Source organism: Panthera leo, chromosome D2 (assembly GCF_018350215.1).
Source record: "Panthera leo isolate Ple1 chromosome D2, P.leo_Ple1_pat1.1, whole genome shotgun sequence".
NCBI classification, from domain to species: Eukaryota; Metazoa; Chordata; class Mammalia; order Carnivora; family Felidae; genus Panthera; species Panthera leo.
The window spans coordinates 86597506-86624195 of record NC_056689.1 but is presented as its reverse complement, the minus strand read 5'-3'; the positions used below and the strand labels follow the sequence as shown (position 1 = coordinate 86624195).

At 55.0% G+C, this 26690-nt stretch overlaps 1 protein-coding gene across 3 annotated transcripts in view; it reads left to right on the top strand.

Moving 5' to 3' along the window:
- The window catches only part of CFAP46 (cilia and flagella associated protein 46), a 94867-nt gene that overhangs the window by 25850 nt on the left and 42327 nt on the right, over positions 1 to 26690 (top strand). For all 3 annotated transcript variants that reach the window (XM_042907885.1, XM_042907884.1, XM_042907886.1), the window contains exons 18-29: positions 97 to 309; positions 1767 to 1932; positions 2326 to 2475; positions 2827 to 2934; positions 3218 to 3384; positions 13130 to 13261; positions 13658 to 13820; positions 19227 to 19311; positions 21484 to 21622; positions 21966 to 22149; positions 25671 to 25830; positions 26130 to 26335. In XM_042907885.1, coding sequence (XP_042763819.1) covers positions 97 to 309; positions 1767 to 1932; positions 2326 to 2475; positions 2827 to 2934; positions 3218 to 3384; positions 13130 to 13261; positions 13658 to 13820; positions 19227 to 19311; positions 21484 to 21622; positions 21966 to 22149; positions 25671 to 25830; positions 26130 to 26335 — 1873 coding nt within the window. The remainder of the gene's footprint in view (positions 1 to 96; positions 310 to 1766; positions 1933 to 2325; positions 2476 to 2826; positions 2935 to 3217; positions 3385 to 13129; positions 13262 to 13657; positions 13821 to 19226; positions 19312 to 21483; positions 21623 to 21965; positions 22150 to 25670; positions 25831 to 26129; positions 26336 to 26690) is intronic.

Genomic DNA, 26690 nt, shown 5'->3' with positions numbered 1-26690 from the left:
CAGTGGGCCACGGGCAGACCGCGTGTTCGAGTCCCTAATGCCCGTTCGGGAAAGGTCTTGTTTCGAAGGAAGAGCTTGACGGGGTGCGTTCTGCAGGGCCTGGATTGAGAGTCTGTCACAGGGCGCCATGGACAGCTGGCTGCGGTCCGCAGAGATCGGGCAAGAGATCCAGGAAGGCTGGATCGTGCAGAACGCGGTGGTCTACGTCCTCAACCACAACCGCCACCTCATCGTGGCCGGGAGGCAGAGGGAGCTCGTGGACGCCTTGGACCACCTCCTGAGCATCGTCAAGGCCACGGGCCACAACGGGTAGGTGTGGCTGGCGGGTCCCGCGTGCGGTCCTGACCCCCGGGGAAGGCTCCGTCCTGCCGCTCCGAGAGACCTTGATTCAGGCCCGGGGACCGTGGGGTCACACACGGGTCCGCTGGTGGGGGTGGTGCCCCGGGACCCTCCCCACCGTCGTCAGTGCTATCCTTCCAGGAAAGGCGGGTCTGCCGTTGGCTGGTGTCTGACAGTGATTGGGACGTGGGGACAGGGGGACAGGGGGAAGGCTGTGGGAGCACAGGGAGGGCTGCTCCAGCATCCCAGGCTCCGTTCACTAGCTGTGCACCCCAAGCCAGATGCTCACCGTCTCTGAGCCGCAGGGCGGCCTATAGTGGTGGAGGAAGGCCTCGGGCCCACCCGGCAAGGAGCCCCCCACCCTCACTGTGTCTCAGCACGGAGCCAGCCTGCCCCACTCTGTTCCAAACCGAATGATTCTAAGGAAGGTTTGCTGAGACCCAGATCAGCTGGGAAAAATGGAAGCAAAGAGCGACTTCTTTGTACGAATCTCATCTGGTTTCGTGGAAGGTTGCAAACGTGCGTCTGTGTTTTCTTACGTAGACGGATGGGGGCCCGGGAGATTGCTGTTTTCGTGAGCTAAAATCGGAAATTTAAAAGCAAGACAGACCACAGTGTCACCCGACAAGGATGACATTTAAAGACTCTCCTTGTGTGTTTTTTGCTGGTTTGGTTTTTAGTCTGAACGATAAGCTTTAGGTTTTCTCATCGGATACCGAAGTGGATGTGCTAGGCGGGGTGGGAACCAGCAGGCCGCGTGCCGGTTTTCGTCAGGGACGATTAATAACGAACACGGAGCCCGAGCTAGAGAGCCCCTCGCTGGGCAGTGAGCAGGCCCTGTGGATGCCCCTCTGATGCGAGCGCCCCAGCGGGGCTCCGCAGACGCCAGCCTCTCCCCTCCCAGCACTGCCGTGAGTTTCCATCGCAGATGGAGCTCAGACTTTGAGTCCCCGGTTCTGGACGCGCGGAGACCGTTTGCAGCAGTTTTCAACGTTTTGGTGCCATAACGTTGCCAGTGAGAAACGTGGGCGTTCTGGCCGAGGCCCATTTGATCTGTTAACCAACCGGTAGAAGTGCCCGGGCCGCGACTGAGGCCTGACAGACCCCCGGCAGCGGGCACGGAGGCCAGATGGGCCTCTCTGTCCCGCCCCGACGATGCCCCGAGGAGCCCGCCCGCCTGGCACGGCGGCGCCCTCTCGCCAGGAAGGCCACCTGTGGCGGGGGAGCCAGGCGTCACCGGAGCGGCCCTCGTCACAGCCAGCTTCCCCTAGGAGGCCTTGGCAGCTCGGCAAACTGGCGCCGGGACCACGGGCGCCTGTCGTTGGTCCCGGCAAGATGGGAGCCCGGCAAATGCACTTTGTCACGGACTCGTCTGCTTGAGTCTGTGCGTGCGACTGTGTTCTCACCTGCCGGCACGCTCTTTCCAGAGACTGCACTCTGCTGGGGATGCTCTGCAACACTTTGGCTCGAGGCTTGATTATCAACTGGATTCCGACCCAAGTGCCGGAAAAATCTAGAAGGCCCATGCGCCCGAACCTGTTTCACGCACCACTGGACTCAGGAGCCAGCGCTGAAGTCAGGACCGCGGTGGAGGTAGAGCCCTCGCTGCGCGAGGCCGGGGGGGACCCTCAGTCCACTAGCGCAGGTGACAGGTGGCCATTAGGAGGTGAAACTGGCTAGGGTTTTCTACTGCCAGGAAATGGGGTGCAGGGCAAGGAGGGGCAGAGAACATGCATTTCTGTAAGAGGAAGACAGAGAGCCGGGTGTTGTCAGGGAGGGGAGGCGGCGGAGCCGGGCAGGTGGCAGGGCCAGCCGGGGGCCCCCCAGGGGCGCGTGGGGGCCAGGCCGCCAGCTGCAGGCCTGGTGCCTGTTTAAACCCCTGCCGGTCTGACCACGAGCCAGGTCCACTTACTTTTACTAGTTTGGGTCTTGGCTCGGGCTCCTGTTCAGAGTTCAGGCTCTAGAACAAGGCCCCATCTGTGTCAGGTTTGCGAGTTCGCCCTGAACCTGAGCACCGGGACGGAGCCCGAGGAGGTGGTGCCCGTGAGCACCCAGCAGCAGCTCCTTGCCACCTGGGTGAAGGCCCGGCAGCTGCTACAGCAGCAGATCGGGCCGCGGCTGGGCGCGGACGAGCAGGTGCCAGGGGCCTGGGGCGCGGGCGGCATCTGGGAGTTCCCCGGGGCCTGCAGGGCGGACGCCTCCTGCTGAGGTCTTCCCTGGTCTCCCGCCTGAAGGCGGACAAGCAGGGACCCAGACGGGAGAGCTCCCACAGACGTGGGCTCTGAGGTCATGGGCGGCCCCGCCCCACCCCCCAGCCAGCCCAGCCACCAGACCTGCTGCCTCGTCACTGCCTGGAAAGGGACCTTGGAGAGAAACCGACACACCAATGGCTCTGGCTGTCGCCGCGATGCCGGCGTGTCCCAGGGCTCCGGGCCCCAGCGTCCCGGCACCCCCGCGCTGACGGGCGCTTACGCTTCCTTCCCCCAGAGTCCCAACGAGGACATCAACTCGGTGACCAGAGTTCTCGTTGCTCTGGAGATGTACTCCTGCAACGGGCTGGGCCTCATGGACTTCTCCGTGCCCCCCTTGGCCCAGGTAGGCGCCACGAGTGCCCAGAGCCCCCAGCCTGAGGCCACTCGTTCGGGTCAGCTGCTCAGACTCAGAGCCGGGGTCAGAGGGCCTTGCCTGAGGCGGCAGACTGGGTGCCCTGTCGCGGGACCCCGTCCTCACCACGGTGCTCACCTGCCCCTCGCACGGTGCCCGAGCCATTCCACGTGGGAGCCACCCGTGCGCTTCCTCTGCAGTCGGCTCGGGGCGGGGACCCCGGGGGTGGCACGTCAGCCGCGCTAAGAGACGCCCCTTCTCCCCTGCCCGGAAGGTGGTGGAAATGGCTTCCGAGTGCAACTGGTCGGACCCCCTGGTGGAGCTGCAGACCCTGACACGACTGACCCACTTTGCCCACATGGCCCACGACCACGAGGTCGCCATGGCCTGCTCGCAGAAGGCCATCCAGATGGGCATTAGGCTCCTGAGGATGTTTAGCCGGTAAGTAGCTGTGGACCGATCCCCCCGAGGCCTGAGCACCAGCCCTGGGTCATCCCAGCACGTGTCCCGGCAGCCTTGTCCGTGTGTCCGTGCGCCTCTGCCTGCCAGCTCCTCGTCAGCCAGCACGAGGCCGTCAGCCATGGCTCCAGAGAGCCGGGTTCAGAGGGGTTCTGAGGCCACACGAGGCTCACTGGCCGTGAGCGTGACGGTCACGGGCACAGAGGCAGAAAGGGGCTCCCGGGTCAACCACCTGCCATCCCCGACAGACAGAGCTTTGATGAACGTAGTTCTGAGTGGGCAACGTAGACGTGCCACATAAATTCAGAAGTCACCGAGGAGGTGTCCCAGTGACAAGAAAACCCTCCGGCCCTTGTCGCCCTGCCCACTGCGGGCCGCTCGCTCTCCGGAGGCCGTGGCTGCCGGCCGGATGTCGCGGCACGAGCTCCAGGACCCCCGTCCCCGTGCGGCGCTGGACGCCCGCTTTCCCTCGCAGTTTCCAGCGGCTCTCGCGTTCCGACCTCCGATCGGGAATTGTGTTTCTGCGTCTTTCCCCTCATTGTGAGTGTCAGCTGTTTTAATTTGTTTCTACTGTGAGTTTTTTCTGTGGTAACGACCGTTTTCCTTGAGGGTCTCGTGGGTTGTTTCCTGGAAGCCACGAAATCACCGACTCGAGGGTATGAAGAAGACGCTCGTAGTGACTCAGCAGCCAGGGTGGGCGGGCCAGACCCAGGCGTGCCGAATTGCCACGTGAGGCCAACCTCGGGCCGCGTCCGCGTCTCGGGCTGCCCGCTGTGGCAGCGTGATTGGCAGCGTGGGGGGGGGGGGGTCTGTCCCCGGCTGAGAGCCCCAGGGACACGGATGCGTCCGCCATATCTCAGCGGCAGTTCCGGGGCCTGCGTGGGACACACGCAGCGTGTATTTGGGGGCCGACAAATGAATGCCACCTGAGATGTCTTCACACCGCCGGCCTCCAAGTGGCCAGGGTCTCAGATGCGCGTGGGGTCGTGATGGGGGCGGCGCGTGTAGGATGGCTCCCTCCGAGGACCCTGCGGCACCACCTCAACCGGCTCTCTGGTGGGTGCCACCGTCCCCGTATTGCAGGTGAGGAAACTGAGGCAGGCGCAGGCTACGTCTGTGGCCGGAGGCCACCTCCCCGGCAGACGGCAGAGCTGGGCCCGGGCCCAGGCGTCCGGTTCTACAAGCCCACGCTCCCAGAGACCCCCGGACGCAGCCTCTCGGACGCGGCCACGCGCCCATTCTGTGGGCAGGAGCACTCCAGAAACTGCCGGAAGAGTCAGCCGCGATCCCTGTGGGTTCACGTCCCTGAGATGGGCACAGCACCCGGCGACGGGAGCCCCCAGGACGCAGGGCAGCAGGAGAGGCCCCCTCCCACGGGAGGGCTTGGGCCCAAGTAACAAGGTCCATTGCTGAGAGGTAACGGGGAGCCTCGTCTCTGGCTGGTCGCCGTAACTTCCTCAAGAATCGGACGCTGTCGTGGCAGCCTGTGTCTGAGGGCGTGCGCGGGTCCCAGCTGCCCCACGAACAGGAGACCGCGTCACACGCCGCAGCAGCCGACTTTCCACCGCACGCCTTCTCTCCGGGTGGGGTGGTGCGTGCCCGCCAGGACCTGCCCTCCTCAGACGGGACGCTCAGGCACAGAGGCCCGGTGTGGGGCAGCGGCGGGTCGAGGGGAGACCCAGTGGCTCTCGTGCCAGCCGGGGGGCTCCAACCACACGGGGGCACAGGAAGCTCCCTCCGAGGGCCGCAGGGCAGGGAGGGGATGGACGCGTGGCTGAAGAGTCCGGCTGAGGACTCCAGTCACCGGCCCGAAGTAGCAGGTGGTGGTGCCAGTGAGAAGGTGGCCCTGCGAGGAAGGTTGGGGTGGGTTCCCAGGACCGTGGGCCACACGACCCGTCGAGACAAGGCTGCCCTCGGGCGACCCCGGAGCTCAGGGCAGCGCCTCCAAGGCCCAGGGGCCCGTAGACGCAGAGGCAGAGATTTCCGGAAGAACGCCGAAGCCGTGGATGTCTGTTGGGATGAGGTGGGGCGGGACGAGGCTTCCCCACAGGAGGGGAGGAGAGGCGGCCGGCGGAGGGCGAGGGCCGTCGGAAGCTCGTGGCGCCGGCAAGTCGAGGAACGGGCAGTTGACCAAACCCTCTGAGGCGCTGGACGCTTGGGGCGGGTGTCCGTCAGCCTTGCCCGAGGTACCCGTGCCCACCGACCTGAGGCGGGAGCCGTGGGGGCGTCAGAAGGGCTCCGTCTGAAAACAGAGTAGCTGGCGCACAGCCGTGACGGAGCCTGTCCGTTCTCACCGCCAGCACTGAGGGTCATCACGAGGGGCCTTTCCTCCGGCACAGTGTGGACTGACCTCTCTCAGAGGCTACGGGTTAGTTTCTCTCAGCAGTCTGTCCTGAGAGGTACTTGGCTTCCACAAGGGAAGTCTCCCACGCTTTCTGACTTCCCGCCCCAGCTGGGGGAGACCGAGGGGTGGTCCCTGGTCATGCAGCTCGGTGGCTACCGGGCGCCCGCCCGCTGCTGGCCTCCACCCACGCAGGAGCCCGGTGCACTGAGGCGGGACGTGTGGCCGCCGTGCCCAGACCACCTGGCCGCCTGCCGGGACGCCTGACCCCGGGCAGGGCACCAGGGCTCCCCTGCTTGCTACCGGCTCCCCACCAGCATCTCAGCCACACTCTCAAAGAGGGAGAATTCCTCGGGATACGCAGATTATGCGACAACCAGAGGAGAACGTTAAGAAAAACCCCTCAAACTTACTTGAGAAGTTGCGGCATTTAAAAAGCGTGTAGTGTTGTGGAAGAAGGAATAATCAAGGACTGGAGATCCCTTGGAAAGAAATTGAGTGACGATTGCAGCGCGAGGAGGGGCTCCTGGGCGGCTCAGTGGGTTGAGCGTCCGACTTCAGCTCAGGTAACGATCTCACAGTTCGCAAGTTCGAGCCCCGCGTCGGGCTCTGTGCTGACAGCTCGGAGCCTGGAGCCTGCTTCAGATTCTGTGTGTGTCTCTCTCTCTTTGCGCCTCCCCTCTTGTGCTCTGTCTCTCTCTGTCTCTCAAAAATAAAACATTAAAAAAAAAAAGGTATCAGTGTGAGGAAATCTCTCAGGAAGTAGATGAAAAAGGACACACACAGAAAATGTGACGGAAAAGCCAGGAGCCACACCGGAGCCACACAGGAGGTCCAAGGACTAACCTTCAGAACCCCGGAAAGAACACAGAGTGTGCTTCAGAAAGAAGTTTGAATGCGGATTGTGATGCAGGAGAGGCTCCAGGGCAGACAACGCCGCCGCCTGACGGACGCTCTCACCAGCGGGCAGCAGGGGAATGGAGTCACCCTCACGTGCACACGCACCACAGGGACACGTCTGGTCATCGCAGACGAAGAGAGTGTCCGAACCGCCTTTAAAAGAAATCCGTCTGCACCTCAGCAACTTCTTACGAGACACGTCTCCAGAGGCGAGGGAAACAAAAGGAAAAACGAACTACTGGGACCTCGTCAAAATAAAAAGCTTCCGCAGAGCGAAGGAAACAAGCAGCAAAAGTAAAAGGCAACCGACGGAATGGGAGAAGATATGTGCAAACGACATATCGGATAAAGGGTTAGTATCCAAAATCTATAAAAAACTTACCAAACTCAACACCCAAAAAACAAATAATCCGGTGAAGAAATGGGCAAAAGACATGAATAGACACTTCTCCAAAGACATCCCGATGGCCAACCGACACATGAGAACACGCTCCACATCACTCCTCATCAGGGAAATGCGAGTCAAAACCACAATGAGATACCACCTCATACCTGTCGGAATGGCTAAAATGAACAAGTCAGGAGACTCCGGATGCTGGCGAGGATGCGGAGAAACGGGAGCCCTCTTGCACTGCTGGTGGGAATGCAAACTGGTGAGGCCGCTCTGGAGAACAGTGTGGAGGGTCCTCAAGAAACTAAAAACAGAACTATCCTACGACCCAGCAACTGCACTACTAGGTATTTATCCAAAGGATGCAAACATGCAGATTCAAAGGGGCACACGTTTATAGCAGCGCCATCGACAACAGTCAAATTATGGAAATTATGTCCATCGACTGATGAGTGGATAAAGAAGATGTGGTGTATATATATATATATATATATATACACACACACACACCTATGGAATATTAATTACTTGGCGATCAAAAAGAATGAAATCTTGCCATTTGCAATAATGTGGATGGAACCAGAGTGTATTATGCTAAGCAAGATAAGTCAATCAGAGAAAGACAAATATCACATGATTTCACTCATATGTGCAATTTGAGAAACACAGCAGATGAACATAGGAGAAGGGAAGGAAAAATAAAATAAAAACCAGAGAGGGAGGCAAACCATAAGAGGCTCTGGAATATGGAGAACAAACTGGGGTTCCTGGGGGGGAGGTGGGTGGGGGATGGGCTAAATGGTGATGGGCCTCAAGGAGGACACTTGTTGGGACTAGCACTGGGTGGCGTATGGAAGTGAGGAACCACTAAATTCTACTCCTGAAATCGTTGTTACACTCTATGTTCACCCACTTGGATTGAAATAAAATTAAAAGTTAAAAAAAAAGAAAGAAATCCATCTGCAGAGTCACAGGAAACATCAACGCAACAGCCTTTTCCAAACACTGGGAGGCAGAAGAAAAATGGCGCTTTCTAGGTGGAAATAATTCACAGCCTAGACTTTAACCCACTCAGACTTTGAGTCAAGTACGTGGGGAAAGAAAGCCATTTTTAGGCAGACAGGGACCCGGAATATATGTTTCCCACACGCCTGTTTGTGGGAAAGTCACTTGAAGGATATGCTCCAGAAAAACAAAGGAATAAACCAAACGAGAGAGAGATGTGGGATGCTTGGAATAATAAATACGTTCCAGAAAAGTTGTCACACTGTGCTGCTTGCTGGGAGGGCTCCCTGTCTGAACTGGAGCAGGACGGAGGGGGCTCTGGAGCGAGGGCAGGGAAGACAGAGGACCCGGGGTTAGGTTAGGAAGAGTAGAAAAGGCACGGTGCTAAATGAAAATCGTACAGTGGAGAAAAAGCCAGCGGGAAACTCTAGGAGACACAAAACATTTGCATTATCGTGGTGTTCACTGATACTTTAGTTTTGGGATTAACAGTTGTGGCTACTTCACAAAAGTGTTACCAGTTTTGGCAATTCAAAAGCCAAACGCTTTTGCCCAGAAGAGAGGAGAATGGCTGTGACAGCAGCCTCGCCTGAGAAGGTGAGCGGTCAGGTGTCACTTGCTGAGGGTCCACGAGATCTGAGCTGGTATAATGTTTTAAAGAATAAAGATAAATAGGGGGATTAAATTAATCCTGTAATCATCTATATTAATAAGTTGAGAAGAGGGCAAAAGGAGGGTCTGAGTAGTTTAAATTTTTAATTTTAAAGAGAGAGCATGCACAAGAGGGAGAGGGGCAGAGGGAGAGAGAATCTGAAATCTTGTTTTAAAATATCTATTTATTTATTTTGAGAGAGAGAGAGAGAGAGAGAGAGACAGCGCGAGCAGCAGAGAGAGAGGGAGAGAGAGAATCCCAAGCAGGCTCTGTGCTGTCAGGGCAGAACCTGACAAGGGGCTCGATCTCACGACTGCGAGATCACAGCCTGAGCTGAAATCAGGAGTGATGCTCAACCGACTGAGCCACCCAGCAGCCCCAGGTCTGAGTAATTTAAACTTCATCTATCGTCGTAAGAATTCCACAGGTGATGTGTGCAGCTGATAACGTTGGGAAGTCAAGTTAGATGCCCAGTTTTAGAGGCAAGCATATGCCTACTAGAGGAGAGGGCTAAGCGTTTAGAAGTCATTCCCTGCAGGGAACAGCGCTGCGAGCTGAGTAGAAGTAGCGATGCCTCCCCGTGTGCAGGTACCGTTTTGATAAAAATTCAGAAGTTATTTTGAAAAGAGAAACTGCAAAGACATTCTTCTAGAAAGAGTCAGCACCTGAACGCTGCTGCATAGTCGTTCTGTTGGGTTAAAAGTCGCTTCACTGCTGGTGGCGAATACAATAAAGAAGATAAAAATAGAAATTTATGCAAATGGTAATAGGGAAAGTGGAGGTACCATAAAAATGTAATTTCCGCCTCGACTTTTGAAAGCTCATTTATATAGCATCACTGCCCTCTAGCGGCAGCCGGAGTCACTGCACTCAGCGGGATTGCCCCTCGTACCCGGGTCTGACTGTGGTTCTGACCGTTCATCCAGCCTCCTGGCTTGCTAGCTGTGTCCAGGCATGCTCCTGGGTGCTTGGCAGCTGGAGAGACACGGCCCCTGGTTCTGGAAGAGATGCCCACTTGATAGTGACCTTGCTGGCCACTCAGAACGTTGGACCTTGTGCCTGGTCAGGCAGGATACATGGTCACAGTCACATTCAGCCACATGGCACTCGCTGCAGATGATTCACTGTTTAAAGAAAATGACACGTATTTCAAATGTTTATGCTAATCTTTCCACTTTGCAATTTATAGGTAGAAACTCTAGTGTGGAATTGGTCACAAAGTAATTTTATAATAGCAATGCACAGTAATAGTAAATTTTTAGTTCTTGCTGAAAAATAGTACAGTTTCTAATCAGTATTTTCATCTCTGAGTGTTTAATTACCAGAATAATTTTCACATTCACACTATCAGCATAAAGGAACGTCCATTAATAAGAAATTTCATGCAGATCCTTAAAACAGACACAAAATAGATTCGTCTAATTCCAGATAGTCTAAGATTATTTGGGACATCTCTACTTTGTTCAGCATTTTCATTTAACATAACCATCAATGTTGGGTCTTTATAGAAATTTATATAATATATACAATATATTTATGTAATTTATTAATAATTTATATATGTGTATATAATATTTATATCTTACATATAAATATGTAAGCTATTTAATATTATATTTATTGCATATTATATTATATTTATCTATAAAATAAAATAAGTATATACTATATAATAAAATAAGTCATTTATAGAACATGTTTATTTATATGTAAAAGTCCCTTTTCCTACCATTTCTGGCCATTACACAGTAACAGTTACTATACTCTTGTGCTGTGAGAAAAAACGGTAAAGCTTGGCAAAATACATGAACCAATCATTGCCAAGCATTGGACAAAAGATGATCCAAAGAAGAGATTTCCGTAAAAGGGAACATCAAACGTGGCTGCACGTTCGCCCTTGCTTTCTGTGGGGTGGGGTTGGAGGGGTGTTCAAACGTCAGCATTGGGAAGCACAGCCCGGACAGAAGACATACTGGGACGAAACAAGGACCCATGCCTGGGGCTACTGAGACAGCCGCATTTGTCAGATATGATGTGAGAAAAGAGATTACTGGACAGAGCATGTATGTTCCCAGGCACTGAGGTGTGATTTCTAAGCTGCAGAGAGATGCTGGAAGCCATCCGTGTTGAGGTGTTTGAATTGGCCAACCAGAGTCAACTTGCCAGGCGTTCAAAAAGACCGTATACCTTAGGAATAGGGCTGTAAGGGCCACTCTAGACTTACCCTACAAAAGCCTCATTCAAATCTTCATAGGATAAACTGAGGCACCAGTAAATTAACTGCCCGTCAGAATGAACCCCAACATCCCATTAAAGGAAGGCAGCAGCATCCACACTCAACAATACAGCCCTTGCAGTGTCCAGCAGAAAATAAAAAAACTACCAGATGTATGGAAAAACAAGAAAGTGTTCTCCCATACCGGGAGAAAATACAGTCAATAGGATAGAAACAGTTAACAGACGCAGATATGACACAAAGTTTGAAAATTAGAAGACAATAAATTTAAAACTTAAAACAGCTGTCATAAATACAAGAAAGCATTTTTAGTGGAAAAATTAGTGTACAGGTGGGGAATTTCAACAAAGAAATGGAAACTGTAATACCTAAGTGGAAATTCCAGAACTAAAAAACACAACATCTGGAAATGTTTCGCTGGGAGAGCCTAACATCTGAATGCTGAAGAAGTGGTAAGTAACTGAATGCAGCTCAACGGAGTATTGAAACCAAAGCACAGGGAGAAAAGACAGAAAAGCAAAATGAACAGAACTCCCAACGACACGTGCAGAATCAAGTGGCCTAACCCAAGGGAAATAGGAGTCTCAGGACAGAGGCAGGAGAGGGAGGCAGAGATACGTATATTTGAAGATAGAAGAGTTTACTTTTTTTCCAAATTGAGTTAAAAACATCAAGCCAGAGATCCAAGGTTTTCAATGACTCCAAGCAGGATAAACACAAAGAAAACCACAGCTGTTTTCACCGTAGTCCCATTGCTGCCGGCCAAAGGCAAGAAATCATTGGAGAGAAGTCGGAAGGCAAACGGGTGCGTTGTGTGTAGGAAAGCAAGGGTGGGACTGCAGACTTCTCAGCAGAAGCAACGTGGACTGCCTAACATTTTAAGGGTTAAAAAAGAAAAGAAACCTGTCAATCTAGAATTCCTGTAAGAATAGCCTGCAAAAAATGAAGGCAAAATCAAGGCATACGATAAACTAAAGGTAAGGTAGGTAATCCATTCCTCGAAGAGATGCCAGAGGAAATTCTTCAGGCTCAAGGAAGATGACAGCAGGCGGAAACGTGGTTGACGAAGCCAGGAGAACGCCGAGGTGGTGAATGCGTGGGTGAGCACAAATGACTTTCCCCCTCAGTTCTTAAATTCTTTAAAAGATTTTGCCTTTTTAAAACGGAAGTGCATCGCGTGGTGGGATTCTTAGTAAATATGCAAGTAAAACGCGTGACCGTGAGAACACAAGTGACAGGAATGAGGCACGTCACAGAATACTGCTCAGAGGTTTTCCCACCGCCTGTGAAATGATATATTAACCCAAGCTACACTGTTAGTTAAGGATGTACGTTATAATCTCTTGAGCAAGTACTGAAACAATAGTAAACAGAAGTAGAACTAAAAATCCAACAGGGGAGACAAAATGGAATGCTGAAAAGTCATTCCGTTAGCCCAAATCAGGGAGGAAAGCAACAACATACGGGACAAACGAAAGCAAATGGAAGATTCCGCCCCAACCACACCGTGTATGTACCAAGCGGAAGTGAGCCGTCACTCCAGTTAAAGAGCAGGGTTTATCCCACGGAATACAGGAAGCGTCTGAGACCCAGCCAGAGGCCATTTGAAGACACGCTCTTCAAAAATAAAGACTCAGGTGGCCCGTGGAGGGAGCCTGCCCAGGAACTGTGTGTATTTCTCTGGGAATAAATCCAGGGCCCCCCGAGCTGGGTGTTGGGGATCTGGTCCCCTCCAGCACGGGATCCCCCTCCCGGGGGCGATGTCTCCACGTGTGTGGTGTTACCTATGCACAAGCCATGGCGAGGCCGGGGTAGTAAACGTTTAGGGAGAGGGTCCGGCATCCTTGACACAGCTTTGAGTCGAAACCGTACCGGACTGAGCTCCCGGCACAGAGCGGAGGCCCTCTGAGACCAGCACACGGGGGCGCAGGGAGCGGAGCCCCGTCGCTCCCGGCGGGGCTCGGCCCTGCTAGGAGGGGCTCGCTGTGCCCACCTTTTGCTGCCGCACAGAAAAACACTTCACAGATTCGTCATTTAACACGCCGGTTCGTGGTTCTGTGGGTTGAGTGCGCTCGGCCAGTTAGCTGCGGTTTGGGGGCTCGCACGAGGCTACTCTGGATGACCCCAGGGCTTGTTCACCTCTCTGCACGGCACCTGTCTCCCCCGAAGAGCCCTCTTGCCCTCGTACTTCTCTGTCCCCAGGGTGGAGACTCAACTGGTGGCCGAGATGCTGAGCACCACAGCCTGCATCCAGGGCAGGAGCATCATGGAGAACCTGAAGGGCAGAAAGCAGCTGCGCCTGGCGGCCGCGAGGTCCTTCATGGAGAGCGCCAGGTGCGCCATGCCGGGCTAAGTGGCCAGTGTGACCGCGTGGGCTGTGGGCTCGGCGCGCGTGCTGCCTGTGGGAGGTAGACGGACCGCAGTGCCGTGGGGTGACGGGTACGGGGCTCAGTGGGGACTGCCACTAGGGCTGGCCCTCCTTTGTGACCCCGTGGCCGGGGCCATCTCGCCCCTTGCGGTCACATCCACTCCACCCCATGTTCGGGAGGCCCTCGGGCACGAGTGGGTCGCCACAGGCCCCATGGCCATCGGGGGGAGGGAGCGCCCGCGTCCGGGGTGCTCCGTGGCGCCCAGCCGTGCCCGCTGCCCGGTGAATCGAGAAGCTTCCCATGTCGCTCCTGCATCATTGGTGTCTACGCCGCTCCAGCCCAGGGATTGATTCCCTTTCAGGTTCGGGGGCATGGCGGGGAGCAGCGCCCTGGTGATGCTGGCTGTGAGGCAGTACTGGAACACCTGGCTCCCGCTCCTGTCCTCCGCGGCCAACAGGAGGAGAGCCAGGACTGTCGTACAGAGGCTCATCGGCATCATCAATAAGACAGAAGCGAAGAAGCAGGTGTGCCATGTGGGGCCACGGCGGGGCAGGCGTCCTCCGGAAAGGGAGGGCGAGATCCCCAGGGAAGACAGACCCCGGGGAGCCGTGGAAACCGGGGACACGGGCCAGCAGAGGAGGGGGCCCAGAGGACGGTGACGTCCCTGAAGCCCGGCAGGGCAGACACGCAGACCTCTCTTTCCTCCTTCCTCCCCTCCAAGGGGACACTGACCGTTCCCCAGAAAGCCCCAGCAGGGGAGGGGAAAGGACAGAACAGTAGATTCAGATGGCCGAGGAAAACCACAGAAACCTCTGGGCCAGAGCCGAAGTCTCGGCCTGACTCCACCCCATGGGCGCCCGGTCGCCAGGGCGTGTGTGGTCTTGGTAAGTCACCGCCCGCGGCTGGCCCCCTCTGTTCACCTGGGCGCAGACCCGGCTTCAGAGGGCATGCGGAGGTCAGTGAGGGCTGTCCCGCCTGCTGACCACGTGTGTCCTGTGCCCCAGGACTCGGCTTCCCGTGGGGACTCCAGCACCTTTCCCGTCCGCCCAAGAAGGCCAGGCTCAGACCTAAACCTGCAGTTTTCAGCAGGGCCTTTTTCTAAGGGAAGGTCTGCAGGTCAAAGGCTTTGACAGACAGAGGTCCGTGGTCAGACGGTCTAGGGTAGAGCCCGTGGGCGGAGCTTCGTGGGCCCTCAGTCCGGGGCCCAGCAGAGCCCTCGGAGGCCGGCGGCCAGACGAGCTGTGGGAGGTTTGGGGGGACAGGACGAGATGGGGGAGGTTTGGGGGGACAGGACGAGCTGGGGGAGGTTTGGGGGGACAGGACGAGATGGGGGAGGTTTGGGGGACAGGATGAGCTGGGGGAGGTTTGGGGGGACAGGACGAGCTGGGGGAGGTTTGGGGGGACAGGACGAGCTGGGGGAGGTTTGGGGGGACAGGACGAGCTGGGGGAGGTTTGGGGGACAGGATGAGCTGGGGGAGGTTTGGGGGGACAGGACGAGCTGGGGGAGGTTTGGGGGGACAGGACGAGCTGGGGGAGGTTTGGGGGGACAGGACGAGATGGGGGAGCCGCCCTCTGTGCTGATCCAGAGCCAGGCCTGTGGCAGGAGGGCCCACAGCTGTGCGTAAAATCCCCAAGACTGTCTCTGGTCGGGGAGACTGCTGTTCAAGAGACAGCAAGAAGAAAATTGAAAATCAGAGCCTCATAGAAGAAATTGGCTGATGCTTCCTATTTTCTTACAAAGATATTTATGACCTCTGATGGCCTAAGCCAGGGGTGGGCAACCCCCGCCCAGGGGCCAAATCTAGCCTATCTCCTATATTTGTAAATAAAGTTTTATTGGGACGCAGCCATGCCTGATCATTTACATATTGTCTGTGGCTTGGCTACAACAGCAGAAGGGAGTGATTGTGACAGCGACCATGTGACCCACAAAGCCAGAATTACTTGCTCTCTGGCACTTTACAGAAAAAATTTGCCCAGCCCGGGTCTAGACACTTATAAAACTCACCTAAAGTTCAGTTCTTTCCGGTGGGCTTTTTAAAAAGTTGTGATCAAATATACTTAATATAATTACCATTTTAACCATTCAGAAGTATATAATTCAGTGACCTTAATTATATTTAGTGTTTTATGGCCATCACCAGGGTCTGTGCCAGGAACTTTTTCATCATCCCCAACAAGAACCGTCCCCATGGAACAACAGCCCCACTCTCATCTGTATGAATGGGAAGACTCTAGGTTCCTCACTGAACAGGAATCACACAGCGTTGGTCCTTCTGTGTCCGGTTTATTTCACTCGGCATGGTGTCATCAAGGTTCATGTAGCAGGTGTCAGCATTTCCTTCTTTTTTGTGACTGAACAATGCTCCGTTGTGTGGATGGACCATTTTGTTTATCCACTCGTCTGTTGCTGAACGTGATGGCTTCATCCTTTCCACCGTTGTGAATAGTGCGGCTACGCACATGAGTGTGCAAATATATTTGTGTCCCTGCTGTCAGTTCTTTTGAGTCCACACCTAGGAGTAGAACTGCTGGGTTATATGGTACTTCTGTGTTTAACCTTTGAAGGAAATGCAAAGCTATTTTCCAAAGCAGCTGCTCCATTATACATACCCACCAGCAGCGTTCCAATTTCTGCACATCCTGTCAACACTCGTTTCCGATTTAAAAAAAAAAAATTATACCCATCCCAGTAGGTGTGAAGAGATCCCTCATTGTGATTTTGATTTGTATTTCCCTGATGACAAATGATTTTGAGCATCTTTTCATGTGCTTATTAGTTATCTGCATATTTTCTTTGGAGAAATGTCTGTTCAAGTCCTTTGCCCATTTTTGGATTTTTGTTGTTGTTGTTGTTGTTGTTGTTGTTGTTGAATTGCAAGAGTTCTGTATATATTCTGGATATTAATTCTTTATCAAACATCAGATTTGCAGATTTTTTTCTCCCATTCATTTGATTGCCTTTTCACTCCCTTGATGGTATCCTTTGACACACAAAAGTTCTTAATCTTGACAAAGTTCAACTATATTTTTCTTTTTGCCTATGTTTTTGGTGTCACATCCATGGAGTCATTGCCAAATCCAACGTCATGAAGAATTTTTCCAATGTTTTCTTTACGAGTTTTATAGATTTAGCTCCTATGTTTCAGGTTTCCCCCACCCTCACTTTGAGTTAACTTTAGTATGTGGTGTAAGATAGGGGGACAGTTTTATTTCTTTGCCTGTGAAAATCAAGTTTTCCCAGCACCAGTTTTTTTTTTTTAATGTTTATTTAGTTTAGAGAGAGACAGAGTATGAGCAGGGGAGGGGCAGAGAGAGAGGAAGACACAGAATCCGAAGCAGGCTCTGGGCTCCGAGCTGTCATCACAGAGCCCGACACAGGGCTTGAACTCACGAACGGTGAGATCATGACCTGAGTCGAAGTCGGACGCTTCACCGATTGAGCCACCCAGGAGCCCCACCCAGCACCAGTTGCTGAAGAGTGTTCTTTGCCCGTTGTATGATCTTAGTGTCTTTGTCAAAAGTCACTCACCATGTATCTGAGAATTTATTTCTGGGCTCTCTGTTTTATTCCATTGGTCTATATGTCTGTCCTTGTGCCAGGATCACACTGATTCGATTCCTGTAGCTTTGTGGTAAATTTTGCAGTCAAGAATTGTGAGCCTTCCCACTTTATTAATCTTCTTTGAGGTTGTTTTGGCTACTTGGAGCCGCTTGCAATTCCACATGAATTTGGGGTTTGGCTTTTCCATTTCTTTGGAGAAGGGTGTTGGGATTTTGAGGGATTGTATTAAATCTATCGATCACTTTGGGTGCTGTGGACAGTTTAACATTTTTCCATCCATGAACAAGTGATGTCTTCCCATTCATACAGACCTTGTTCACTTTCTTTCAGCACAATGTTTTCATAGTTTTCAACATATATGTCTTTCACCTCTTTGCAAGCATTTAATTCTCTTAGGTGACGGTATAAATGAAATTGCTTTTTGTCTCAGCTCAGGCGGCCATAACAAAATGCTGGGTGCCTGGAGGGCTTAAACAGTGGAAATTTGTTTCTTACTCTTCTGGAGTCTGGAAGGAAGTCTAAGATCAGAGAGCCAGTAAGGCCTTGTCCCGTCTTGTATACATCTGCCTTCTTGCTCTCTCCTCGTTTGGGGGTGTGTGGAGATCAGCAAGGTCTCTGGTGTCTCATCTTATAAGGACACTAACACCATCATGAGGACCCTACGTCATGACCTCATCTAATCCTAATTACCTCCCAAGAACCTCATCTCCAAATATCAGCGCCCTGGGGGTTAGGGCTTCTGCATGGGAATTTGGTAGTGGAGGGACACAGCTAAGTCCACAGCACTTCCTGGTTTTGTTTTCAGACTGATCACTGCGGGTACATAGAAAAACAACTGATTGTTGTATTGTTGTGTCCTGCAACTTTGCTACATTCATTTATTTGCTCTAGTGGTTTTCTTGGGGATTCTTTGGGATTTTCTATACCTAGGATCGTATCATCTGTGAATAGGGACAGTTTTACCTCTTCCTTTCCAGTTTGGCTGGCTTTTATCCTGTTTTCTGTCTATTACTCTGGCTAGAATGTCCAGTAAAATGCTGAAACTCCCTCATCTTTTTCCCGATTTTAGCAGGAAGCTTCAGTTTTTCACTGTTGAGCACAACGTCGGCTATGGGTTGTTCATAAATACCTTTTATATGTTGAGCAATTTTCCTGTTATTCCTAGTTTTCTAAGATTTTATGATGAACAGTTGTTGGATTTTGTCAGATACCTTTTCTCCATCGGTTGAGATTATCGTGTGGTTTTTCTCCTTCATTCTGTTAATGTGCTGGATTAATTACACTGATCGGTCTTACGTGGAACCACCCTTGTATTCCTGGGAATACACGTGGTCATGGTGAATCATATTTTCACTATGCTGTTGGATTTGATTTGTTAAATTTTGTTGAGCATTTTTGCATCTATAGTCATAGAGTATTGTCTTGGTCTGTAATTTTCTTGTGATGTCTCTGTCTGGACTTGCTATCAAAGTAACGTTGGTGTCAGAATCGCGTCAGAATTGGCACGGAAGCATTTCCTCCTCTTCGGTTTTTGGAAGTTGAGGAGGGTTACTGCCAATTGTTCACATGTTTGGTAGAATCCACCCGTGAGCCTTGCGTCCAGGACTTGTCTTTATTGGGAGATTTCTGGTTACTGATTCAGTCTCTACTTGTTTACGTTTGTTGACGTTTTCCATTTCTTATTGAGTTAGCTTGGGCAATTGTGTGTTTTAAAGTATTTTTCCATTTCTTCTAGATCTAATTTGTCAGTATGCGCTAGGCCAGAGCCTTCTCTTAGAATCCTTTTTATCTCTCCAAGGTCATAATAGTCCTACTTTCACATCTGATTTTTTTTTTTTATTTAAAAAAATGTTTTAACATTTATTCTTGAGAGAGACAGAGAGAGAACGCGTGCATGCGCGCATGAGTCGGGGAGGGGCAAAGAAGAGGGAGACGCAGAATCCGAAGTAGGCTCCAGGCTCCGAGCTGTCAGCACAGAGTCAGGCGTGGGGCTCAAACCCGTGAACCGTGAGATCATGACCTGAGCTGAAGTCGGACGCTTAACCGACTGAGCCACCCAGGCGCCCCTATAAGTCTTTTCTAATGTGCTTTTGGTCCCGTTGATTTCAAGCTCTAACACTGATTTGGATGTGTTGCGTCATTAGAAAGGGTGCAGGCCGCGTGAGGCAGTCTCTGTGCATGTTCTCGTGTGCACTGGGGGGCCTTTCCTTAGGGGTGAGATGTGACTTCAGTGTTTGTGGCTTAGTGGTTCAGGAACTTGGCTTCCGTTTCTGTATTCAGATACTGAGGCAAATAAAAATCAAAATGGTGAAAGAATAAATTGCACCTTTGCGATATCTGCACGGTTTCTTTGCTTTCACCTTAGGGAAAAGGAAAAACACTGCTTCTGCACCAGTGGCCTACAGCGGACTTCCAAAGCGGAGGGACTCCCGAAGGGCATTTTCTCCCAGGTTTGTAGGCGCGAGACGCGGCCGCAGCACAGAGAAAGGGAGGTGCCGCGCGCTGTTTATTCCTTGCACTAACGCACAGACGGCTTCATCACGACAGTAACGGCTCCTGTGTGACGGGCACAGAGTGCTGTTTGTGAACAACTTCCTGGAACCTGCACTTTGCGCGCAGGGAAACCGAAGCCCGGAAGGGCCCCTCGTCCGGCGCCTGGGTTCCGGGCAGGGCTCTGGGCGGGTGGTGGCCGTCTCAGTGGTGGCCGCCGGGAGGCCCAGCCTCTGGGTCACTCTGGCAGATAAGTCGTGTTCTTGTACTTCCAAAGCCAACGTAGAGACAGACTCCTGCAAAGCAGAAGCAAAACACAAACTGAACTCAGAACAGTAAGACCGTATTTAAGAATTCATGTTTAAAGAAAGAAAATGATGACTAACCGCTAAAACATCATCATTCCTGTTACTGTAAGGTCTCAGTGTGTAAATGCTGGGGGCTGGGCCAGCGGGCCCCCTCCCCGAGTACTGCGGGTCTGTTGGGTGATAAAGTTGATTTGAGATAATGAGCAGACAGTAGGACCGTGTGTGATTGAAGAGTGCGTTGAGCACCACGCTCCAGACGGCAGCCCGGGCCGCGGATCGAGGCTCCTGGCGGAGTATGGTTGGGGGGGTGGGGGGGGGCTGTGCAGGCCCCGCCCACGCTGAACTCCACACACCGAAATGATCAAATAGGTCAGTTTAGTAGTAGCGAAAAAGGCAGATTGTAGGGGGAAGATCGGAAAGTACGATTGAGCCAAGCAGGTGTTCCGTGGGAAGATTACTTCTTAAAGTGAGTCAGGGAGTAACTTCTGTGATACGCAGGCGTGTTGGTCAGGACGGGCCGTGCTGTGGGAACAGACTCACGCGAGCGCCCAGAGGCTTGACTCCGCACAGCACTTTCCTCCCTGGTGGCGACCCCACCCCGAGGCCCCGCCCGGAAGGACCTGCGGGGAAGGGGTGGAGCAGGAGGGGGCCCGGCGCACAGGCCCCCGACGACAGCTGCAGTGCCTGAGGGGAGGGACTGGACCGGAAGAGCGGTGGACGGTCCAGAGCCGTGACGGTGACGGTGACAGTGACCGTGAGGGCAGACCAGGGAGGATGTTGCTCCTTGGCACAGATCAAAGAAATGCAGAGCCAAGGGCAGGACCTGAGCCAGTCGGGACTGAAATGGCAGACGCTGGCGGTCCTCGCCGCCCCACCGGAGCCCCCCGAGCTGATCGGGGTTGACCGGCTTACCCAGTCACGTGCCTGAATCCACCTGCTCCTGGGTGTGGACGCAGGGACACCTGTGTCCTGAGATCCCAGCACTGGCGGTGCAGAGGCCACGCAGGTCCCGGGCAGTGCGTGCTGTGCTGGCCGTGTGGCCGTGTGTGTGGCCGGGTCCTTGGGCCTGCTCTCCCGGCTGCTCTGACATCCAAACAGGACAAGAAGGCTACACGGTCACCCATGTAAACTATTGCCGCTGAGGGCCCCGTACCCGCCACGGGGCCTCTGCTTACACGGGACAGGGGGGCGCTGAAGCTGGGCGGCGCAGTGGCACGGTTGGCGGCAAGTCAACAGGAAGGCGTGGTCTCCGTCCATCAGCCCGATGCCGCCACCTGCCGGGCCTGGCCAGCAGCCACGCCCGGCAGTGCGGGTCAGGGCTTTCCAGAAAGGATTCTTCTTCCTTCACGAGGTAGAAAAGTAACGGGAGTCCGAAACAGAGACAGGGCTCGGAAAACCAAAAGTCTGAGCCAGCTCAGGTGTGGAGGGTGTGGAGGCCCGGCCGGGGAAGGGGTGGGGCGCTCGGGAGGCACCCCTCGAAGGTGAGCCACGCGGAGGCAGGAAGAGCAGTGGGGCAGCCTGGGGGACAGTGAGCCCCTCGCGAGCCTCTTCGGCGCGGCCGGTCCTAAAGGACTGCTGTCGTGCGGCCCTGCCCCCCCTTCCCCCGCGACCCGACAGCTGTCGCGTTGGCCCGGGGGTCGTTGTCAGGCCCGCGGGGTCGCCGATGCACGTGACAAACCGGGCGCACGCCGCCCTCAGGGACGTCCGCGGCCTCCGGGCTCTCACGTGGTGCCGGGAGCCCTCCCTGTGGCGCCCCGAGGCCCGCGGGTCGGGGCGGCCTGGAGCTGCCCCTTCTCGGAGCCCCGAGCACCTCTCCTGCCGCAGGTGCCGAGGACGACCTGACGCTGCGCGCCGCGCTCTACGGCCTGCTCTTCCACTGCCACGCGGACCGCGGCGACTGGGAGGGGGGCCTCAAGGTGCTGGACGAGGCTGTGCAGGTGCTGCCGAGGACAGCCCACCGCCTGTGAGCGCTCCCCCTTCCCGGGCACCCCGTCCCCCCCTCCCTCCCGCCCCGCCGGGGCCCCCCCACCTGCATCTGCCCCCCTGCCCACCCTCCCATCTCCACTGGCGACTCCGTTTCCCCTCTGGGAATTCAACACAAGAAGGGAGGGGACTTAAAACACACACAAGTCATGACAAAGGAAAACACAACCCAAAAACCCCCAAGTAACTCAGGTTCCGTCTTGTTTTGTCTTTGTAAGTAGGAAAATGGACAAACATTTCTTAGTTTTGGGTGCCTTCTATATATTTAATTGTTTACCGTTCAGTTCAAGCATTAATTTCTCTCTTTTGCTTTTTTTTTTAAGCCTAATTTTCAAACACATGGTCATCGTGAAGGCCAAACTTGGCCAGAATTTTACGATGGAAATACAGAAATTCAAAGATGAAAGTGAAGATTACTTGGCACACATGTGGCACCGTCTGGCCTTGAACTCCAGGAGTGTGCATGGCGAGCTGACCTGCTATCACAACGCCATCCAAGCCCTACAGGTCTGCCTGGGTGCTCGTGACGTCAGCCTCTCAGTTGTAGACGCGGGCCCGAGGAGGGAGGCCTGGGGAACCCCTGGCCCAGCGGAGGCGTGGGGCGCAGCCACAGGGAGGGGACGCGCCCTTCTGACGAGCGCAGGGCAGCAGGCAGACAGACCCCTGTCTTCCGTGGCACCTTCCAGCGTGGAGGGAGAGGCCCTGCGTGGGTGCAGCGCCTGCATTGCTGCCCCGGGGGACGGTTGTGGGGGAGGGGGTGAGGCCCGCAAAGAGGGGGTGCCCGAGGCCGGACCGGGCACAGAGGAGCAGGCTGTGTCGCCTTCTGCGATTCGGGGGTCTCGGGCTCTCTCCCCACGACGAGAATCACGGCAGACATTCGTCTCCATGCACCTGGAGTGAAGCAGGGCAGGTTTGGGGAGGGGACGCGCCTCCACGTGGCCCCACGGCCGGTGGGGGCTCTGCTGGGGGACAAAGCCGCCCCTCAGTCACGGCCCCGAGCTTGTCCTGAGGACACCACCAGCGCCAGGTAACTGACGGGGCTTTTCTGTTACTCGGAGTGTCTCTCGTGGAGCAAATCCTGCCGTGAGGTTTGTCGACGGAGCCAGGGGTGCTGTGTCCCTCGGGAAGGAGTTAGCTGGGGACTGGTCAGGACGCTGCTCTGGGTCCAAACACAGGCTCTGTGCGGTCAGCGCTGAGCGGCCAGTGAAGAGGCTCCTGGGACCTAGGTCCCCACCGGGCTCAAAGGGACCAGGCAGTGTGGACCCCACCCTGCAGGGAAAGGCTTCCCCGGCACCAGGCTCCTTGCAAAGGCTGTCTGTCCCCACCGACCCCAAGTCCCCTCGTTCCTCGTTTCTGGTTTCTTGGGGTGCAAGGTGTATCTTCACGAACTCACAGGGTCACGTAGCCATCACTGCCATCGGTCTGAGGACGCTTCACCACCACCCAGAAAACCTGGCCCATTAGCACCCGTCCCCTCACCCACCGCCGGCCGGCAGTCCGCTTTCTGTCTGTGTGGGTTTGTCTGTTTTGCATGTGTCGCACAAGATGTGTCCTTTGTGCCTGGCGTCTTTCATCTGGCATAACGCGTCCAGGCCGTCTTGGGTTATGGCCGTGTCCGAGCTTCACCCATTTCTCTGGCTGGTAAGGCTCCACTGTGTGCAGACGTTGTCAGGTAACGTTTTGTTGACGGGTGTGCGTGTTGTTTCCAAGTTTAGCTCTTGTGAACGACGCTGCACGGACGCCCCGTTCGTGTCTCCCGGGCACAGACCTAGCAGTGTATGCAAGGTGCCCGGGGAGCTCTACTGGACCTTCCGAGGGGCGGTCACGGCTCTCCAGAGCTCTTTCCCACCAGCAGTGGCGAGGGCCCCAGTGTGGCCGCGTCCTGGCCCGCACCGCCCCCTGGCTTTCTGACCTAGTGTCCTGGGGGAGACGGTGCTGTCCCATTGTGGTTTGACTTGTGCTGCCCGGGTGACTCACACGTGTGTATTTTCTTTTTCTTTCTTTTTTAATGTTTATTTATTTATTTATTTTTAATGTTTATTTATTTTTGAGAGAGAGAGAAAAAGCACGAGTGGGGGAGGGGCAGGGAGAGAGGGAGACAGGGGATCCAAAGCAGGCTCTGGGCTCTGTGCTGATAGCAGAGATCCTGATGCGGGGCTTTAACTCACAAACTGTGAGATTGTGACCTGAGCCGAAGTCAGATGTTTAACCAACTGAGCCCCCAGGTGCCCCCCTTTTTTTAAGGTTTATTTATTTTTTAGAGAGAGAGAAAGCAATGTATTTTCATGCATGTATTGGCCATTTGTCTATCTTTTTAGCCTGAAAAAAATTTTTTTTAATGTTTATTTACTTTTTGAGAGAGAGAGAGAGAGACAGAGACAGAGGTGTGAGCGGGGGAGGGGCAGAGAGAGGGAGACACGGAATCCGAAGCAGCTCCAGGCTCCGAGCTGTCAGCACAGTGGCTCTCGAACCCACAAAGTGAACCGTGAGATCGTGACCTGAGCTGAAAAGTACGACGCTTAACCGACAGGTGCCCCCTGTCTATCTTTTTCAGAGAAATGTCTATTGAGATTCTTTGTCCATTTTTTAATTTAGTTGTTTGTCTTTTTATTGTTGAGTTGTAGGACTTCCTCATGTGTCCTGGGCACAACCTCTGATGAGATAGGAGATTCGTAAATGTGTGTTGTCTTTTCAAGCACTTTTCACTTTGTTGGTGCTGCGTTTATAGCACAAACGTGTGTAGTTTTGATGAAGTCCACTCTGTTTCTTTTGTTGCTTGTGTTTATGGACTGTGTCCCGGGAGCCATCTCATAGTCCAAGGTCACGAAGATCCACTCCTGTATTTGTTGTAACGGCTTCATTGTTTCAGCTCTTACATTCAAGTCTTGGATCCATTTTGAGTTATACTTTGTGACTGGTGTGAGCATGAGGGCGCCCCGTTTTCCCAACACCATTCGTTGAGAAGACGGTGTCCGTCATAAACCCCACCCAGGCTCTGGCACCCCCCAGCTCCCTTGCAAAGCTCTTGCCAAGCCCCCGAGACCGCCGTGGGCACCCTGAGGCCCCCCCCTCCCCGACCTGCCCCTGCCCTGACTGGCTTCCTTCTCTGGGCTCCCAGGTCCCCCTGCCTCCCGGCCCAGCCACCGCCCCCCCCCCCACCGCCAACCACTTAATGGGGAGAGGGCGGGACTCAGGGCTCCGATCCCTCCATCCACGACTCCCCTCCCACCCCCGCCAGTGATCTCAACCAGAGCCAAACCCCACCTCTACCCTGAGTCTCCTCACAACTTCGTGTCTGGCCCAGACCCCCCTCCAACCTCACCTCCCATGACCCGTCGCCCGTCCCCCTCTGTCTTCTTGCGTGCCAGCCCGACACCCAGAATCAAACGCCTGCTCCTCAGCGCCACCCTCCTCTGTCCTGCCTTTCCCAGCCCGCGGATGGCGGCCCCCCCGGCCTGGGTGTCAGGCGAGGTCTGTGGGGTTGGGGCGAGCGTGCGGGGCCCTGCAGGTGGACCAGACATCAGTTGGGCTGTCTCTGCTCCAGGAGGGGTGGGAAGCGGCAGCCCTGTCCCTCGTGCAGTGAGTTTCGACTCACTTTGTGCAGGGTTCTGGGGCTGCATGCTGGACGGAACAGCCTTCTTCCCTGACCCCGGAGCCCTGGGTAACCACAGACCAGTCCAGAGAAAGCCTCGCATACACATTTGAATGAGTGCCCGGGGAGGCACAAAGCTGAGCACGGACCGAAGGCAGGCAGACTCAGGAGGGCCGGCGGGCGCCCGCAGTGGGGTGGGAAGGGGGGCGTGGGAAGGGGGCCCGGAGACTGCCCGGCTTTGGTCTCGTGACAAGACCGTCAGCAACGGAAAGGTTGTGCACGAGTGTGGACGGCGTTGGGTCCCATCAGAGGATCCCGCGCCGCGAAGGTGGGTTGAGAGCCCTCCACCCGCTTGCGGCGACGCGCTCAGTCCCAGCGTTTGGGACGCTGAGGAGTGAACACATACCCCTTCTGGCCTTTTTGTTTAATCCCAAAGAAGCCGGAGAGTGACTGGCAAAAAGTAGAATACATCCTGGAATTCAGCGAGTGGCTGTATGACAAACAGTTTCCCATGGAGGACGTAACTTTCCACCTGACGTGGGCGATTCACATCCTGCTGGCGATGACACCTGCCAGGGACGCCCCTGAGCTGGCAGGTGAGGGTGGGCTCGGACGCCCCTCAGTGGTTATCTGCTCTGGTTCACGGTCAGCTGCTCAGTGCGCAGGGCCGCGCCCTCCCCGTGGCACCGGGGCGCTTGGGTGGGGGGCTCTCTCCTGCCTGGGACGGGCGTGTCCTCACGGCCCCCACCGGGACCTGCAGCCCCCAGCGGGCAGCCCTATGGTCCGCTGGCTAGGGGAGGAGCCCTGGACGCCCGTGCCCCCAGGTGCCCTTCAGAAGGGCCCACGCCATCCGAGCGTGGACATGCTCATGGCCGTGGGCACCCCTGTCTTGCAGAGGAACAGCTGCCCACTCAGACAGCCCCTGAAAGTCCAGTGTCCGAGGCTGCAGGGACAGTCTCCTTGGAGAAGCTTTGGAACGTGAGGCAGCTGGAGGCCCTGGCCCGCACCTACACCCTGCTGGCCCTGATGGTGTCCCCGAGCGCGGCCAGCTACCAGGACTACTGCCTCATGGCCTACACGTTCCTCAAGCGCATCTGGCAGGTGAGGCACGAGGCTGCTCCCTCCTGGGTCCCCAGCTCTTGACGGGAGTCGGAGCCTCTCCCTGTAGCCCGTGGGCCTCACCTGCTCGAGAAACCCCTCAAGGAAGGCCCGCTCCAGTGGCCGAGGCCACTCGTCTCCGAAACCCACCCAGCACCCTTGTCCGTCCGCCCAGAAGTTCCCCGGCGGGGGTGCCCGCAGCCCGTGCAAATGGAGCGGCCGGCTGGCCCATGTTTGCATCTCCCTGCCCCTCGGTGGCCCAGGCACAGCAATCCTGAGCTGCCCTGCCGCTGGGCTTCCAGAACCTTCTGTGCACGGCCTGTCCCTACCATCTCTTTACAGGGCCCCCCACCCGGGG